Source organism: Narcine bancroftii, chromosome 4 (assembly GCF_036971445.1).
Source record: "Narcine bancroftii isolate sNarBan1 chromosome 4, sNarBan1.hap1, whole genome shotgun sequence".
Lineage (NCBI taxonomy): Eukaryota > Metazoa > Chordata > Chondrichthyes > Torpediniformes > Narcinidae > Narcine > Narcine bancroftii.
Genome location: NC_091472.1, coordinates 37,619,052 through 37,639,250, shown reverse-complemented (window position 1 = coordinate 37,639,250; position 20,199 = coordinate 37,619,052). Strand labels below are relative to the sequence as shown.

The 20,199-nt window shown below is 38.6% G+C and overlaps 1 protein-coding gene across 3 annotated transcripts in view; it reads right to left on the bottom strand.

Moving 5' to 3' along the window:
- camkmt (calmodulin-lysine N-methyltransferase) overlaps positions 1-20,199 on the bottom strand; it is a 512,353-nt gene that overhangs the window by 28,524 nt on the left and 463,630 nt on the right. For all 3 annotated transcript variants that reach the window (XR_011355630.1, XM_069931088.1, XM_069931087.1), the window contains exons 8-9: positions 2,829-2,903; positions 956-1,019 (exon numbers count right to left, since the gene is read on the bottom strand). Coding sequence is in view for 2 of the 3 variants with exons in the window: in XM_069931088.1 (XP_069787189.1) it covers positions 956-1,019; positions 2,829-2,903 (139 nt within the window). In the remaining variant the exon portion in view is untranslated. The remainder of the gene's footprint in view (positions 1-955; positions 1,020-2,828; positions 2,904-20,199) is intronic.

Here is a 20,199-nt window from a genome sequence, read left to right as displayed (position 1 = left end):
TCATAGGAATAACATCCAACTGGCTGTAAAATCTGTTAGTCCAGCACTTAGGTCCGAAACTAATAGATTAGCAGTTTTATTGTACGTTATAAAATTCTACATATAAAATTCTGGCAGGACTGGACAGAATGGATGCAGATGGGATGTTTCCAATGATAGGAAAATCCAGAACCCGGGGCCATGGTTTGAGGATAATAGGCAAACCATTTAGGACCGAGATGAGGAGGAATTTCTTTACCCAGAAGGTGGTGAATCTGTGGAATTCATTGCCACAGAGGCAGGTTCATTAAATCTATTTAAGAGGGAATTAGATTTATTTCTTCAGTATAAGGGTATTAAAGGTTACGGAGAGAAGGCGGGGACGGGGTACTGAACTTTAAGATCAGCCTTGATCTCGTTGAATGGCGGAGCAGGCTCGAAGGGTCGAATTACCTACTCCTGCTCCTATCTTCTATGTTTCTATGTATACACATTAGCGATATTTTTCAGCATCTGTTTTGAACTACCAGCAGTCATGCAATACATTAACTCCAATGCACATCACACTTATGTGAGTGAAGGACAAGTTCTGTACATTTTGATTTATAGATGTCTAACAGACAGAACTTTGCCAAGATCACAAGCTAATAGTCACAAATAATTCAGCATCTAGTAAATTAAAAAAAAAAGTTTTATAAGTTGAAATGGGTTCTGATTAAAAAAAAATCTCATGCATCCTTGGAACAATTTCATTCCTTTTGATTCAAACTGTGAAATGTAACAGCCAGCTAAACATGAGAAGGTTTCTAGTTTCTGAGAGAATCAAGTTGATAAAATTACTCAATTGAAGTTGAACCTAATAAGTATTAAAGTATTACATGACATTGATCATGCCATTCCATTCGATTACCAATCATTGTGAAGGAGAACTAATTATTCCAAAGCTCATGATCGAAGCAAACTAAAACATACTTACATTGGGTTTGAGTAATCTCTTTATTGCATCAACAAGGCTGACTCTGTACTGGTCCAGAAACAAGCTAACATTGAGGGGAAAGAAACAAGAGCTGGATTTTAACAATATTAACAGAAAAATATTAATTTCAATTATCCGTCACAATAATCTATTGGAAAAGGGTTTTAAACAACAATTAACAAAAATATTCTGGATTTCTATATGTAGGTTTTACTCATATGCAAGTCAATATTTGATATATAACTTGTATATATATTTTTGAATAGAATCACATCTATTTTTTTTACCCTTCTGGTTTATTTCAAAAAAAGCAAAGGTACAAAGATTACCCAGCAGGCTGTTTCTGTTCCAGCACAAAGAAAATATTTAAAATTTTTAATCTTTTGGCCAGACTTCGCTTCACCTATTTAATCTGTGGAAAGTCCATATGTGAGCTATGCATAAGCTTTCAAGGAGACTGCAGGTCTCCTTCTCCAGTTTTCCTGACTGCCTTCATTCTTAATCTGATCTAATCCTGTGGCATTATCTTTATCCTTGCAATGAAACCTGAAGTATCCACTCTAATATTAGGGGAGGATGACATTTGCTAAATTACTTGCTGAAATCATATGGTGTTGCTTAGCTCTTTGCCTGCTTCAGAGGATGCACCTCCGGCTTATATCATCACTGCAAAGTTACTTATTCAGTTTCTCTAATTGACTTTCATTGAAGGGTGTGTGTGTGTGTGTGTGTGTGTGTGTGTGTGTGTGTGTGTGTGTGTGTGTGTGTGTGTGTGTGTGTGTGTGTGTGTGTGTGTGTGTGTGTGTGTGTGTGTGTGTGTGTGTGTGTGTGAACTTGTATTTATTGGTTTCGTTCTTTTTAATATTATCCCAGTTTTGAATGAAGACCCTGAACAATGTGGGGAGGACTTCATATGTCCAAGCTGCCAGCTGTTCTTTTGATTTGTCAGGTATACCCATGTGAATTTAGATGCTGGATATTAGGCAGTTTAACATAGCAGAGAGAGAGGGTGAATACATGCCCAATACTGCCTGATCAGTATTCTTTAACTTGTGCATATTGCAGTAAGAAGAAATGATTAAGGTTGGGCTAATTGCCTGGTGCTGGCCAGCACTGAGATTGAATTAACTGTCTCCGTGCTGACCTGGGATCGAAGCATGCATTAATTTCAATGACCAAGAAGTATTAAAACATAAAGCAAAAAAAAAGCAACTGGAGAATTTTATGTTATAATTTATCCACCAACAACAAATCAGAATCAAGGAGACCAAAATAATTTCACAACCCCAATAAATAAGTACAATAAATAGTATATTAGAGTAATTGTTGTCTTGGAAACCTCTCTGCCTGACAAAGTTACCAAAAACATGTAAACAGGATTTTGAACTACTCTATTTGTATCAAGAATAATTCAGGTGGTATTGGTCAGATATGTTTTTGGGAGGAAGAAAAGGGACAACTGATTCCTTTTTAATCTGCCAAAAGAGCTGTTTATGTTGATACATTTGCTTTCTCCAGCTGCTTCTCACTGAGTCATAACTATTAGCGATTTGCCTAAGTTGTCCATTTACTGGTACGTCAAGCATGAAAAAGAGGCAATTTCAGAAAATGGAATGCCTCTTAAAATCAATCTTTGGAAATAATGTGGTAGAAGTTACTGTCTGATAGACCACTACTTGATAGCTGTCACATGAAGCTGCATATTAATTTGTCACCATTATGTTATTCCAGACTTCACCTATATACTTTTGGATTTTTGGTAAGTAATCTTTCTCTCTCAAAAAAATGTATACAGATATGAAAAATTATGCCAAGAACATTGTTAAAAAATGATATTTATAACATTTTAACAGTATAAAATGTATATACTCACCAATCAGCGCAGATAATGACATCAAAATGTCCTTCTAGAAGAGACACATCCACCTCATTATCCCATCGCATTATGCTATGATGGAAATAGCAAAACAAGATAAGATTGCATCACTTTATTCATAATGTAGCCTACACGTATTTACTAGCAGTATATATTTGTTTTTATTATTATTTGTCTCTGTGACTCCTGCTAGTGCACAGTTCCATAAGAACTTGCACTGTCCATAGTCCAGTTCAGGCCGCTGTTTCTTTCTTGCTTTAAGTCCAATGATGCTTTGATTCCCTTTCTTTTAATGGACTATATCTAAGATTAAGTATGGACTCAAAAGTAATGCACAGCATAGGGGTCACAAGACAATGATCGATTGGTGGAATTCATGTTTACTTTGTTATCCTTGTCACTAGCTCTGAGGCTGACTGGAACATTGTCTGTGCAACTCTGCCTGACATGACATAACTCAATCCACAAATAAATAACATCTGGTACTGTTTTAATAATACATCATGCACTCCATTTATGAATTAGACAGTGGGGGTTGCTGTTAAATGTTAGAAGAGCGCTAATACTTCACCCAATCCACAGCAGGTTTTGAAATTTAAACTAAAATGCTACATATTTGTTTTTAATGATCATGAATTTTCTTGGCCCTGACCCTGTTCTGCTTCTGTAACTTCACAAAAAGGGTTATAAAATCCTAAAGTCCCTATTAAACTGCAGATTAAATTCCACCAAGTAGGCACAGATCCAAGAAATGTTTGACTATAGTCTTTTTTTTAATTTAAACAGAAGAATAAATATGGAATGCATATTAAATTAAGCCTACATAACTTGCTCCATTTATTCATCAAAGTTTACTCCTATTACAACAAGGTCTTCACTGAATATCAATCTTTGATGGGTAATTTTAACTTTTAGTGATAAATGTAAAACAAGTGATATTGGATTAGCTATAGAACACAAAAGTCTGCAGACAACGTGGTTGAAGTAAAAACACAATGCTACAGAAACTCAGCTCAGGTCAAACAATGTACTTCATGGAGCAAAGATAAAAATACTTAACCAACATTTCGTGCTTGAGCCTTTCTTTGCTTGCCCTCCCTCCCTTATCTACCTATTACCTCCTTCCTTTAGGACTGTGCTCCTCCCCCTGCCTCTCCCTTTCCCCCAACATTTTATTTGGCTGCCTGCCCTCATTCTTTTCACACATTGTTGAAGGGCTCAAGCCTGAAACGTTGGTTACTTATCTTTACCTTTGCTATGTAATGTACACTGTTTGACCTGCTGTGTTTTTATATTGGATTAGCTGCTCACTTAAAAATATAAAACACAAGAGTGGGCCATTCAACCTTTTGTATCTATTCCACCATTCCCTAAGATTATGATTGATCTTTTACCTCCTGCGCTCATCCCATGTCCCTCATTTCCCTTAATTTATAAAAATTTCTTGGCTTGTGAAAGTCACAGAGTTGTACAGAAAATAGAACCAGGTTCTTTGGTCTATCACATCTACTAATACCACTTGGCTGCATTAATTCCATATTCCTCTTATGCCTTGGGCATTACTTATCGAGATGCCTCTTAAATGTGGTTACTATTACTGCCTCCACTATGCCCTCTGGCAGCTCATTTTAGATACCAGCAACTGTGTGAAAAATTAAACTCTCATGTCCTCTTTATGTATCCTTGCACCCACCTTACCCTCTAGTTTTAGATATCCCACCATCGGAAATAAACTCTAAGCATCTACCTTATTGATGACACATAATTATATATCTCTCTTTCAGTCTTCTTCACTTTACAAAAAAAAACAGATCAAGCCTATCCAATCTTTCCTGCCCTCTAATCCAGGTAATATCCTTGTAAATATTGTGGAAGCAGATATTCTCACAAAGTCCTCTTGAATCACCAAGGCATAGTGAGCTACAGACCAAGTGGTGGGAAATAGATTTGGGGAAATGGGTACTTGAAGGTCAGTATGGATCACAGAAGCACTCGACTCATTGTTGTATGTTTCTATATAAGTCTTTGATCTCTGCCTTGAATGAATACCATCTGAGCCTAAACAGCCCTCTGGACCAGTGAATTCCAAAGAGTCGCCACGGTCAAGGCCACCACTTTTTCCTTGACTGTATCCTGATTTACTTTATTTTGAGACTATGACCTCTGGTCCTAGATGTCAACCTTCCACCCCACTTTCATATCAACTTGATAGCTACATGGTCAAGATTAAGAACATTTCACCTTTAAATGACCTAAACTAAGGAGAGTATAGGCCTCTTCCTCAACAGGGAAACCCACCTGTTTATGGTCCCTCAATGATCTTCCTATTGAAAGGATAATAACACAAGAAGTTCAACAAGATGACTCATCTCATTCCAAAATAAACCCTTCTACACCATTATCTAATTAGTTTCTATTAGCTTGATACCAGATATCAGAATTTAGAGTGCAAACTCTACCTTCAACTATTGCATTCTAACTGAGTAGAAATCACATCCCCGAAAAAATAAGGGAAATGTATACATGTGGAGTCAGGAGCTTCTGACCCAAGTGAGATAGGCAGAAATGAGATGCCCTCAAGGAGTATTGACTTACCCCGCTTCAACTGAAACATTACATGCAATGCAACTTCACTGTAGTGTTAAAGCTGGTTTAAAAAGGGATCAGGTATTCCTCTTGCCTACATTCTTTTAATACTTTAAATGTAACCACCAGGAGATAAACTCTATTTACACAAATTTCAGCTTGTGCACAAATGAAACATCAAAGTTTGTACAATGGTTACAAAATATAAAATTAGAACAGGTTGTAGAACACACGTGTAATTTTTTTCCCCCTTAAAATCAATTGGATGCACACTGATTAGAATAGGGCCTCAGGTCTCACTTCTGAAGCTGCCAGACTGAATCTCAAGTTTCTTTAAGACAGTAATTATTTCAAGTGACTCCAAGCTAAAATTCTCTGAACCGACAGAATTATGAGAACAGGAGGAACGATTGGATGTAATTATGCTCCTTTCCTTCATGATTCAACAACACCGACAACATGAGAGGGATTAATTTTTAATTTTCTAATTAAAACAAATTGTACAAAAGTGTTTATTAATTTAAAAAATATTGACAACTCAGTTAAAAAAAGTTTCAGACCTTAGGAGGGTTGCTTGTGAATCTAAAAATGTAATATTCCATTTGAATCTGTTTCTTTTGCCCAGCCCAACCCTTTATCTTTCTTTCCCCTCTCATGTCTGCATTTCCCCCCTGATTGTACTGACATCCTAAGTACGTTTCTGTAATCACTGCTAACATCTCTAATTCTAACAATCACCTCACCTAATTCTAAGAACCTTCTCTTATGAACACAGACAGAATCCCAACTGCTGCCAGATAAAATGGGACATTTATTGGTCTGCATGGCTTAGTACCTTGTTGAACAGTGCTACTACCCCTGAACAGAGAGAGTTCAGAATCTACTCTTTGCAAATAACCAGCTGACAGAAAATTCAGTTTGTTCTCATGATTTAATGTCTTGATGCTACACCTATGAAAAATGATAGTCGATGAAAACAGCCTGTTTTAGCTCGTGTCCTTTGAATATCTAATTGAACAAAAATAAGTTTCTTCCTTTTAAAAAAAACAATTAGACTGTTGTATGTACCCTTCTTTGAGTAAAGATCTTTTGTTTTACCTGATACATTAATCAATGTATAACCATATAACCATAACCATATAACCACTTACAGCACAGAACAGGCCAGTTTGGCCCTACTAGTCCATGCCGTAACAAATCCCCACCCTCCTAGTCCCACTGACCAGCACCTGGTCCATACCCCTCCATGTAACTATCCAGTCTTTCCTTAAATGTATCCAATGATCCCGCCTCGACCACGTCTGTCGGTCTTAGTTGCTGATTCTTCATTTCAGCTTCCATATCTTCTAAAGCATGTCTTTCCTCAAACCACTCACATTGTGCACAGACAATAGCCAAGTCTGCTTGTGCCTTAGCATGCAGAGCTGATATGCTTGAAGCACGGTCTAGATGCCTTTGAAGACCTTGAAGCTCTTCCTATACTCATAACCTTGGAAATACTATTATCAAGATTCACATCTGAATATCCAGCAACCACTGACTGAGTCTCTATCTTCAGCGTTTCATTCGATACAGCATCAGTAGGGCTTTGCAATGTACATTTTATGATGGTAACAATTTAATAGAGCAAATTTTGCCTTCCTTGTATTGTTAGCTTCAATATTGCTTAAATCAAAATGTACAGAACTAAATGCATATGAAAAAACTGTGGAAGTTGGAAAAAATAATTAAATATAAAATGCTAGAAACACTCAAGACAGGCAGAATATGTTGGATAAAGAATTGAGTTGACATCTCAAGTCAAAGATCCTTCATCAAAACTGAGGAGGGATAATAAAGTTGCAATTTATTAACTAATGTTCTCTAAAATTCGGTGACTTAATGAGCCTGAAGGACTTGGCTGCCAGATTGGTCATGTGTATGTGGTGAATCCAGACAAAGGTTGACTGACCTCAGTTTTACCAGTCTACCTGTGGCAGGTGAACCTGTGAGTATAGCAGTGGTATAAGTGATCAACTTACTATCTGGATGGAGACAGTGAACATATCCGGCAGTTCAAAACCAGATGCACTCTTGATCATTAACAACAGAAGAAATGTACACTAACATAATCTGTAATCTCATGACGTAACACTCTTCACTCCACCATTACAGTCATATCAAGGGATCCACACTGATTGATTGAAAAGAGCAATGTGGGAGCAACATTAGGACCAAACTAAAATCAAATGCAAATCTGTTGAAGCTTCCCTAGTAGGTAATGTTCACAAAATACAGGAGAAATCCAATCATAAGCAAAGTAATGGAAAGTTATTGGCCTTGGTTCGAGACTCACCTGCCAGTGGAAACAACCTCCCTACTTCTACCACATCTCATTGTCATTGTGGTTTTCCCTCAAGGATGACAATTATGGACTTTGTTCCATTGATCTATTTATGGGTTCACAAGTGGCTTTCGAGTCCAATCTTGGCTTTGAAAGATCTTCTGCATTCAGGCAGGTAGTTCTAGATGGAAGATTGAGCTATGGTTGTTGCTGCCTCTCTTTCCATTTACTCTTTTCTTCTAGTTCTGCACATGTGATGGCTTCGAAAGGTGCTGTTACTTCTCGAATGATGGTTTGCCAGAGTTTGCTGTACTTGGCATTGGTTCCCAATTGTTGTTGTTGATTTAACATTTCTTCATGTTGGATGTTAAGATGTCTTTGAATCTCTTCTGTTGTCTACCTCTTTTATGTTTGGCTTCTTTAGGGTGGGAGTAGAAGATTTGTTTTGTTGGATGTTCATCCTCCATCCGAACAACATGACCACTCCATCTTAGTAGGCTTCAATGCTTGTTGTTTTTCCTTCATTTAGCACACTGGCGTTAGTTCTTCTATCTTCCAGGCTGATATTTAAGATGTTTCAAAGACAGTGTTGATGGAACTTTTCAAGTTGTCCAGGTTTCCGAAGCATACAGAAGTGTTGGGATCACCACGACTTTGAACACTAACATTTTAGTGTCTGTTCGAATGTCACAATCATAAAAGACCCTTATTTGGAGACATCCAAAAGCTGTTCCAGTGCATTTAAGACGATTTTGGATCTCATCATTAAGGGTGACATTGGGAGAGAGATGACTTCCATGATTCGGAAAGTGGTCTGCATTTTCCAGGGTTATTTCACCAATTTGAATTGATGGTTCTATCTGATTTGTCTTAGTTGGTGATGATTAGAGTCTTCTTGGAATTGATGATAAGTCAAAGTTTCGTTTATGCATGGTCGAAAGCAGTTGTAGGTGGTATTTTGAGAGAGCTGCAACACTGTTGTTATCTGTGTACTGGATGAGGGAACTCGTGGATGACTTGTTTTTAGACTTGAGATGGGCAAGATAGAAAAGTTTGCCATCAGTTCTCTAGACAATTTTGATCCCTGAGGGTAAGACCATCCTTGATAATGTGGATGATTGCTGCAATAAAGATGGTGAACAAAGTTGGGGCAATCACACATCCCTGTTTTACTCCAGGTTGATTCACTGCTACTATTGCTGACCATGACTGTGGCAAAAATGCCATCATGGAGGAGTCTCAAGATTTGAATGTACTTTTCAGGACATCTATAGGTGGATAGGACATCCCATAGGTTTTCCCTTGATATCGAGTCAAAGGCTTTGGTGAGGTCGATGAATGCAATATACAAAGGTTAAAGTTGTTCACGACATTTTTCTTGCACTTGTCACATTGTGAAGATCACGCTGATTGCTCCACGTGATGGCCTAAAACTGGCTCATGTCTCCGGAAGGATCTCCTTGGCTAAAGGCTTGAGCCGGTTATTCATGATGAGGGTGAGGATTTTTCCTGTTGTTGTTAACAGGGAAATTCCACTATAGTTTCCACATTCGGATTGATTCCTTTTCCTTTTGTAGATGGTAACAATTGCTGAGTCTCTAAAGTCTGCTGGTACAATTCAATTATCCAGATCTTGATGAGAAGTTGATAATGAAGCAGGTTACCTCCAATTTTGTAGACCTCAGCTGATATTCCATCAAGTCCTGCAGGGTAAGATATAGCTGATGCAAGAAATTATATTGCACCAGTCTATATCTTACATTAATTGATTTAGTCATACAGTCATGACATAAATCAGACCAGGAATAATATTCAAGTCCAATTCCTTTCTTTGTCTTGATTTATACAACTCCTGCTTAGTAGTTCTTGATTGAAGTAAAAAATACTTTACTGATGTAAATTCCTTTGTGATCTGCTTTTGAACCAGAATCTCCAATTTACTGCACTCTGGTCGAATCATGGTTGGTCCTAATCATCTCAGAAGAGAGTAGCAGAAGATTGTATTATTATTTTTTAGGTATTTAAATTACATTATTTGCCCTTGCACATAACAATCTTCTACATATCTGATCCCTTTATGGGACCAGGCATATAAAATTAAATTATCCATTGTTAAAGGAATTAATTTATTTTGAATCAAGGGCGTTTTTGGAGTTTTTTTCTTCTTGATCCAATTGTTCAAATTGTGCCAAATATTCAAAATATGCTTCATTAATGGCGCCTACTTACCAGCAGAAATGAAATTAGTATTCCATTTGTATACAAAATCTTCTGCTACTCTCTTTCTGACTTTGTGCAGTTTAATTTCCACTCATGAAGGCTTGTTTCCATCAAAGGAGGAAGTAACAAATTTCATCTGGGCTGTCAATAGTAATATTTGAAATTCGGGAGTTGTAAACCTCCCATATGATATTTCCAAGCTAGTTTTTCCATGGAGATTCTGGCTGGCTTACCTTTCCAAAGAAACTTCCTAATTAACTTTTTCAAATTTTGGAAAAATATTTGCAGTAATGGTATTGGAAAAGTCTGGAAAAGGAATTGTAAATGTGGGAATATATTCATTTTGATACAGTACACTCTTCCAATCAATGTTATTGGAAGAGTTACACATTTATTTAAATCTTCTTCAACTTTCTTAAGCAAGGGGAGGTAGTTGAATTTATACAAGTTTTTAAAATCATTATCTACTTTTATCCCCAAGTATTTAATCCCATTTATTGGCCATCTAAATTGTAGACCTCAGCTGATATTCCATCAAGTCCGCAGGGTAAGATATAGCTGATGCAAGAAATTATATTGCACCAGTCTATATCTTACATTAATTGATTTAGTCATACAGTCATGACATAAATCAGACCAGGAATAATATTCAAGTCCGATTCCTTTCTTTGTCTTTTACAATCTTTTACAATTTATATAGTCCCAGTCCGTTAAAGATATAATCTCACCCTCCCATAATATTCCAATTGCAAGTGCATCTTTGTACAGAAGTTACAGTCTCTGTCAGATATATTAATACATCATCTGCAAATAGACTAATCTTATGTTCATCTTGGTCCACTTAGAACCCCTTAATATTTGGATCCTGTCGAAGAGTTTCCACCAGAGGTTCTATGGTCTCCTTGACCTAGATAGTGGGAATGTTGGAAATACCTGGAAAATGAATCATGTCTATAGAGTAAAAGAAGTAGTCTCTTTGTCTCAGATGTTATTTCCTCCAGGCATGCACTAAATTCAGTTCTATAATTGAAACTAGGGTGGCTTCTTCACTCAAAAGCTAAAAACCCGTGATTCAAACACCCACACCCTTTCCCTTTAACCCCCTGCATCCAGCAGGGCGGAAGTGATGTGGGCTTCCTGTGTGAGGTTCGTCCTGCATCTAAAACCCCACTAGATGCCATCAGTTGTTTTCCTGCCCTGACTGCTAGGGCTGGTTCGCTTGCTGTGTAGGTGTAGGTGCGACGCTACAACATCTTTTTTTTGTTCAATTCCAGGAGAGCTGAGTTCACATCCAATCCTTCACCACATCACGTGTCTCCCCACCAGTAACAGCAAGTGTTATCAGTAAATAGTGTTGGACCTGAGATTGTACAATGATGACTACAATGAGGTGCCAATGTATGGAGCATGGATGCTGCCAGGAGACTTTCTGCCTATTTTTCTGGCAAAATAAGGTGTCTGTATAATCCCAGGCTATTCAATCTCTCCTCATTTCTGAAATCAACCTGGTGAACTTCTTCTATGCTGTCTGCTAAAGACTGTCTACCTTTTCCCAAGTAAGGAGACCAGAACAAGACACTGTACTCCAGGTGCAGCCTCAACCAGGTGTGGAATCTTCATGTTCTTAAATTCAATCCCTCCAGCATTGAAGACCAACATGGTATTTGCCTTTTTGATGATCTGCTGCACTTGAAAACTAACTTTTGCGATTCATGCCAGGACTCCCAGCTCTCTCTGCACAGCAGCGTGCTGCAATTTTGCACCATTTTAAATAATGGTTTCATCTCTTATTTTTCTTTTCAAACTAATGACCTTATATTTACTGATGTACAATGCCTGTCATACCCTTGCTCACTCATTTAACCCTCTGCAGATCTCTATGCATCCTACACAATTTGCTACACCTCTGATTAAGTATAACATTTGAATGGAAATGAATTGAATTAAGTAATTCAATTCATTTTTGATATACATTGGAAAAATATTGTTTTCCTGTCCAACCTATCCTGGAGTACCACAGATAGAGCACAATAAAGCAAAAGTGCAGAGCATCACATTACAGGGAAAATCTTCAGTTCAAACAGTGCAAGGGAAGGATCATTTCCTTCGTGAAAGATCTGTACAATAGTCTGATAACAGCAGGGAAGAAACTGTCCTTAAATCCATTGGTGCATCATTTCAAACTCATCCACCTTCTACCTAATGGAACGGGTGGAAAAACTGCGTGACCAGAATGGGATGGGTCTTTTAATATATTGGCTGCTTTCCTGAGGCAGCAGGAAGCTTAGACACTATGCTATTGGATTGAGTATAGTATTTCTGAGGCTGCTCAGCTCTGATTAACAGTGTGCACTAGAATTTGTCAAATATTAAGATGAAATGATTAGACTTGTTGGGGTCTTTAATGCTCATCCATGGCAACCAAGTTGGCATTCTGGGTTAGTCCAATTTATCAACATTTGATCTATAAACTTCTATGCACTTCTTGTCCAAATGTCTTTTTAATTATCTGTACTTATACTTTGTGAGTCTTACTGCAGGGAGGCATGGAGAGCTTCATTATTTGGAGCATTGTGAATGGAACTGAACACCATTAAACCAATTTCAGACTTTATAATGCAGAAAAGGTCATTGATGACACTGCTAATGTGCTTGAGCCCAGAAAACTGCTAATGCAGAATATCCTAGAGTCTCCAACGAATACAACCATCTCCATTGTTGACAGGTATGAGCCCAGTCAGTGGAAGTTTCTCAACTTGATTTGGCCTCTGGAAATCAGGTCTTTTAGCTATGTTTAAACCAGACAGAAGAGCAATCTGGAGCCCTAATGAAAACCAAAAAGCAGTTGTAAGCAGATTCCTACTGAGCACATGTCAGTTGATGGAAATATCTTTGATAATTTCCATCAGTCCAACAATGTTTAAGTGTAGGGCATTTAGGATGGCACGGTACACGTACTGGTTAGTTCAATGTTGTTACAGCGCCAGTAATCGAGACTAGGGTTTAAATCTCATGCTGTCTGTAAGGTGTTTATGTTCTCCCTGTGTCTGCATGGGTTTCCTCCGGGTGCTCTCACTGTTCAAAAAAATACTGGGGGCTTGTAGTTCAATTGGGTGTAACTGGGTGGCGCAGGCTCATGGCCCAAAAGGGTCTGTTACCGTACTGTATGTCTAAAGTAAAAAAAAATATAATTTTTTTTGAAGTAGATAGATAGAGAAATAATTGAATAGGTGTCCCAACTTTTATTGGACACAGAGTCTGGTTTCTTAAAATAACTTCCAAATGCATTTTGCGAAATTGGACAAAATGCATGTTTTTAAAAAAATTTAGACATACAACATGGTAACAGACCTTGCTGGCCCACGAGTCCATGCCACCCAAGTACACCAATTAACCTACCCTTTTTGAAGGGTGGGAGGAAACTGGAGCAGCTAGAGGAAATCCAAAAGACAAGGGGAAAAGGTACAAACTCCTTCGAGACAACACCAGATTTGAACCCGGGTTGTTGGCACTGTAATACTGTACGCTAACTGTCATGCTTACCCTACCGACCTATATGCTGTTTTACATCAAATAAAAGAAAATGGTTCAGAGGAAGTAGAGGGAAGAAAGAAAAATAGACTTAAAGAGAATTGAAGAGATTTCTTACATTTGCATATAAATACATATCTCTCTCTATCTATCTATCTATCTATCTATCTATCTATCTATCTATCTATCTATCTATCTATCTATCTATCTATCTATCTATCTATCTATCTATCTATCGATCTGAAATGTTAGTCCACCGTTCCAGGTGAAATTGATAGTCCTACTTTTATGGAGTTTGCTCGGTTAAGATTCAGATTTCAGATTTATTGCCAGAGTACATACATGACATCAAATACAACACTGCAGGAGAGGCAGAATTACCACTTGTAGTACAAAAAAAAACTGTACTCAATATACACAAAAAGAAATGAAGAAATGTAAATATACTGACTGTAATACAGAGAGAAAATAATCAATAAAGTGCAAAATTAAAAGTCCTTAAATGAGTCCCTGAATGAGTTTGTCATTGAGGGGTCTGATGGTGGACGGGCCTCTTTTCTGATGGCAGCTGTGAGAACAGAGCGTATACTGGGTGATGTGGATACTTGACGATTGCTACTGCTCTCCGATGGCAGCGTTCCCTGTAGATGTTCTTGATAATGGGGAGAGTTTTACCTGTGATGTCCTGGGCTGTGTCCACTACCTTTTGCAGGGCTTTATGCTCAGGGGTACTGGTGTCCCCATACCAGACCGTGAAGCAGCCGGTCAGCACACTTTCCACCACACATCTGTAGAAATTTTACAATTCAAGCAATTATTGGCAACGTCCTCTGGCAAAAGAATGTCAAATTCCTAGATGTCAACATCTCTGAAGTTCTATCCTGGAGCCATTATGTTGATGCAATCATGAGGAAGGCTCGACAATGGCTATATTTTGTTTGGAGCTTGAAGAGATTTGGTATGTCACAAAAGGCTCTTGCAAATTTCTACAGGTGACTGGTTAGATCATTGTTTTGGTAAGGAGGTGCCAGGACAGGAAAAGGCTACAGAGGGTTGTAAACTTGGCCAACACCATCATAGACATTAGTCTTCACTCCATTAAGGACATCTTTAAGAGGCAGTGTCTCAAGAAAGCAGTCTCTATCATCAGGAACCTTCACAGTCCAAGTCATGCCCTTTTCTCTCTACTACATCAGGAAGGAGGTATAGGATATTGAAGACGCAAAAACCCAACGTCACAAAAACAGCTTCTTCGTCTCCACCATCAGATTTCTGAACAGATATTACCTCACTTTTTTTCTCTTTTTGCATGCTATTATTTATTTTTAAATATTATATTTAAGGAACTATAATTTATAGCAATTTTGTACCTGTAATGCATAATCCTGCTGCTGCAAAACAACACATTTCGTGACACATTCACGACAATAAACCTGATTCTGATTCTGCACATGGGTTTGGCGGAAAATCACTTCTAGTATTTTAAATCTTGGAACCTGCTGGTACACATGGTTAGTTAACTGAGAAATAGTGTTCCCTGAGATCAACAGTACAAGAACAGCCAAATAATAACAGAAGTTAAGTTTAAGAGCAGACAACTGAAGTATTTAAATTTCAAAGTTAACACTATGAAAGAAAGAAGCTCAAATGTTGTCTTATCACATTTTAATGCCAGTCAATACAATGGCAAAAACAAAAGTTAAGTAGATGGTACCATTTGTTTTTATAACAGTTTCAATCCTTCAAAATATTATGATAAAGATTTTTTTAAAAGTAGGAGGCACTCCCACAAATACGAACTAATTATAGCTCGATCCCTTCCTGAGACAATTAACTAGATTTTACTGCCACTATGTCAAATTGCCACTCGCTGTCAGAAAACACCCAAATCTACCTCAGTCAGATCAGAACAATCTTGTTTGGCGACATACTCCTTGAATCACAGGACAACATTTGGACACATGGGTTCATTTGATGTTATAGAGTGTTGCAGCCAGAACAAGCCCCATTCACAAAACTCCTCTGGAAGTATTTGACATCAAAAGAGTCACAGCACAACTTTGTCATCTGTCAAAGATGAAAGGATTTTTAAATGTTTCTGAAGATCTATGACATACCAAACAAACCATAAATGATAACAAAAGGAGCTGTATGTTCTTCCCTGCACCCCTGAAATCTCCAAGCAAATCAATGGGTTTGAAGCTCATATGCCAAGTTTAATCTAGAATGAGAGTGCAGGGTAACATGTCCATATCAGAAGAAAGCACAAATAAGGGAAGTGTAGTAAATTATTGGGGTGAGAGAAGACATGAGTATAAAAGTCAGGAAATGGTTTTGCAGCTGTATTCTGGTTGCTGCATTACAGCAAGGATATCAAGGCCTTGGAATGGGTGCAAAAAGACATTCACCAGGGTGAAAGCAAATAGAATGACGATGGTTTTGAGGCATTTAGATTGACACATGAACATGCAGAAAAGGGATATGCAAGGATGTGCAAAGATTAGCTTAATTAGTTTAAAGAGCAATGAAAATAATTATTTGTTAAAAAAAATCTGAGGTGAGAATGAAAGCTAATAAATCCCAAGGAACTGGTCATCCACATTCTAGAGTTTGAAAATAAAAGCACAATGGTTTAACCTGCTGAATTTCTCCAGCATTGTGTTTTTACTTCAACCACAGATTTTCTTGTAGTCAGACTTCCATGTTTTACTCCAGAGTTTTGAAATAAGACTGAAATAGGGCTAGTAGTCTTTAGGTATAAATTTTGAGATAGTCAAATGGATTGAACATTGGCTGAAAGGGAGAGGCCAGAGAGTGGTAGTGGATAATTGTCTGTCAGGTTGGAGGCCGGTGACCAGTTGTTCGTTATATACATTAATGATCTAGATGATGGGGTGGTGAATTGGATTAGTAAATATGCAGACGATACTAAGATAGGTGGAATAGTGGATAATGAAGAAGGTTTTCAAGGATTGCAGAGGGATTTGGGCTGCTTAGAAAAGTGGGCTGAAAAATGGCAGATGGAATTTAATGCTGATAAGTGTGAGGTGCTTCATTTTGGTAAGAAGAATCAGAATAGGACATATGTGGTAAATGGGAGAGTATTGAGGAATACAGAAGAGCAGAAAGATTTAGGAGTAACGGTACATCGTTCCCTGAAGGTAGAAACTCATGTGAATAGGGTGGTGAAGAAGGCTTTTAGTATGCTGGCCTTTATCAATCATTGCATGGAATATAGGAGTTGGGAGGTGATGTTGAGATTGTATAAGACGTTGGTGCGGTCTAATTTGGAGTTCTGTGTGCAGTTCTGGTCGCCTAATTATAGGAAGGATATAAACAGAGTGGAGAGAGTGCAGAGAAGGTTTACCAGAATGTTGCCTGGGTTTAAGCATCTGGAGTATGGGGAGAGATTGGACAGATTGGGTCTTTATTCTTTGGAGCGTAGAAGGTTGAGAGGGGATTTGATAGAAGTATTTAAGATTATGAAAGGGATAGACAAAATGGATGTGGATAGACTATTTCCGTTAAGAGGAGGAAAGTTTAAAACAAGAGGACATGAGTTAAGAATTAAGGGGCAGAGGTTTAGAGGTAACATGAGGGGGAACTTCTTTACTCAGAGAGTGGTAGCTGTGTGGAATGATCTTCCGGGAGAAATAGTGGCGGCGGAGTCAATTGTATTATTTAAGAAAAGGTTGGACAGGTATATGGATGAGAAGAAGATGGAGGGTTATGGGCATTGTGCAGGGAGGTGAGACTAGAAAGGGGTGTTTGGTTCGGTGCGGACTAGAAGGGCCTAATGGCCTGTTTCCGTGCTGTAATTGTTATGTTATGTTATGTTTTAGATGCTCATAGTCTTTCAAAATGTTATAGATTCTAGGATGAATCCCACAGATTGGAGGTTAATGAAAGTGACAGCACTGTTTAAGAAAGAAGAGAAAGAAATAAAAGAAGGTGGCGCTGCCAGAGCTATTCCAATGTCAGCGACGCCACTGGTGTGGTCCTGGGAACATGCCGCTCCTCTGCAGAGTCCTTCTGCTGATGGCTCTGTAAAGGCTTTAAGTGACCCGTTAAAGGAACCAACGGTGTTTTATTTTAATATCCTGCGACCGCAGGGTCTGGGCCCAAGTGGCGGCACCTATGTTTGGTAGTGGCCTTGAGAGGTTATAGACTTTGGGGAAGCAGAGGACTGGTTCGGGGACACCAGAAAATGGGGAGACCAACCCCCATTTGAGAAGGAGCAGAGGAGACAACCCTACAGGATGATGACAATGGCGGTGGACCAGTGAAGGGTTCTGCAGCTGAAGACCACACACGTGGCAGGCAGCTGTTGGTGACTCGAGGTGAGGAATCCACGTAGGCTGCCAGTTGCTGATGACTTGCAGTCAAAGGACTCACACCAGGCTGCGGACTGCTAGAGGCTGGCTTGAGACTGGTTGAAGAGGTAGCAGCATCAAAACGAAGATATGAGAGGGTGTTGAGCGTGGAAGGACTCCTGAGGGGCCTCAGGCACTGAAAGCTTCCCGATCAAGTTAGAGGTTTGGACCTGGAGCTCGAGTTGCCGATGGTTTAATTGAAGTCTGTCTGGCTGCAGAGGTTACGAGAGCGCCGGAGGTAAATCCACAGACTCTCAGTGATTTTGAAGGGATTCTCTTCTGCTTCTTTTTCTCTGACCGTAAGGGGCACTGGGCTATATCTGCTGATGGCAAATCTTTATCTGCTTTACAGCAAACTAAATGCAATTTTGTGTATTATTGCTTCTGTTTTATTACACGACAGTAAAAGAATCTTGAATCTTGAGAAACAACAATGAGATTGGAAATGCTGGAAACTATAAGGACATCATTTCCGAAACCAAATGCAGGGTCAGCTTGCATCTATGAAAGACAAATCATGTCAATTAATTCACTGGACTTAAGCCAGATTGTGACAAGCAGAATTTAAATTTTTCAATTTAGACATATAGCTCAGTAACAGGCCCTCTCCGCCCACAAGTTCGTGCTGCCCAAATACCTCAATGTACCTAAAATCTCTATACATTTTGAAGGTTGGGAGGAAACTGGACCACCCAAAGAAACCCATGCAGCCATGGAAACTCCTTACAGATAGCACTGGTTTTGAACCTGGGTCATTGGTGCTGTAATAGTATTGTACTAACCACCATGCCGCATGCATAAGAGGAACCAGTGGATGTGGTGTACTTATATTTTTAAAAATTTTCGATAAGGTTGTCGAAGGAAGCAGATCTACAAAGTTACAGCAGATGGAATTGAGGTAATATTCTGGAGTCTACTGAGAGCTGGTTAATGGACAGAGTGCAAAGTGTGAAAATCAACAGGTCTTTCTTAAGCTGACGGCTTTTACCAGTGAGGAATCTGTGCTTAAGCCATTGCTATTCATATCTGTAATCAAATTATAACTGAGAAAGTGAGCCAAATCTCACATTCCCTGAGTTTGCGCATGATACAAGAGTAGGTGGGATTATGAGTAGAGAGAATGGTGTAGAGGGGGTTCAATTAGACTTTGAAAATTAGGCGAATGGATAATAAAGTGACAGCTGGAATATAATTTAAAAAACTAATAAAGCCAATTACTCTGGTGTACAAAAAGGAAAAGCTGACTTTTTGTAAATGTAAATGGTGAAGGACTGGGAAATGTTGATGCTCAAAGACACATGGGTGTTCATGTAAACAAGTAATTGAAAGCCACTCTTCAGGATCAGTAAGCAATTAAGAAGCCAAATGTTGCAAGAGAACTTGAGTCAAGATGTCATATGCAATAACATCAGATCTTGGTGAAATGGCACCTGGAGTTTTGGTCTCCTTACCTAAAAATGGATATACGGTACTTGTCAGAGAGAGAGTAAGATGTTCACCACATTTCTGGGAAGGAGGTGAGGCATTTGTGGAGAGATTAAGGAGTCAAGAGCTTTATGCTTTCATATTTGCAAGAATGAAAAGAGATTAACACCATTCTTAGAGCTCAAAAGAGTGGATACAGAGATGATGCTTGGCTGAGGTAGACCATTCAACACAGATGTTAAGGAGAATTTTCTTCATTAAGAGGCTGGTGAATCTTTGGAATTTTTTATCTCAAAGGGTTCTGAATGGTAGCAGAAGCTCAAATGGTCAAAGGGCCTATCTACACTCCTAATTCCAGTGTTCTTATGCCATTAAATTCTTCTCTCTTGTGGCAATGCTCATTGCCTGGTACTTTCACAGTGTGAATGCAGGATAGCATGTTCCAAAAAAGTACATACAGCAATAATGAAGATATATTGATATATGTCCAAGTCAGTATGGTGTACAAATTGGATGGAACCTCTAGGTGTATAAACATGCATCTGCTGTCATTATCCTTTGTGGCCATGAAGGTCCTGAATTTCAAAGGTAATGGCAGAGAACCTAGACAAGTCACTGCAGATGTTAAATGAGAAAATGAATGTTTTGCATTGTGTGTGTGTGGGACAACAACAAGTGGGCTGCTTTGAAATGGATGGCATCAAACCACTTGATTGTTGTTGGAGCTACACGTATCTAACAGGAGGTAAGTATTCCATCACCGATGTCTTGCAGATGATGAAAAACCTTAGGGGTATCAGGAAGTCAATCACTTATCATGGGAACCCAGCTCTTACTTGCTCACCTAGCCACATTATTTATGCTGTTGCTCTTGCGGGGTTTCTGGCCAAAGTGATCCCTTGGATGCTGA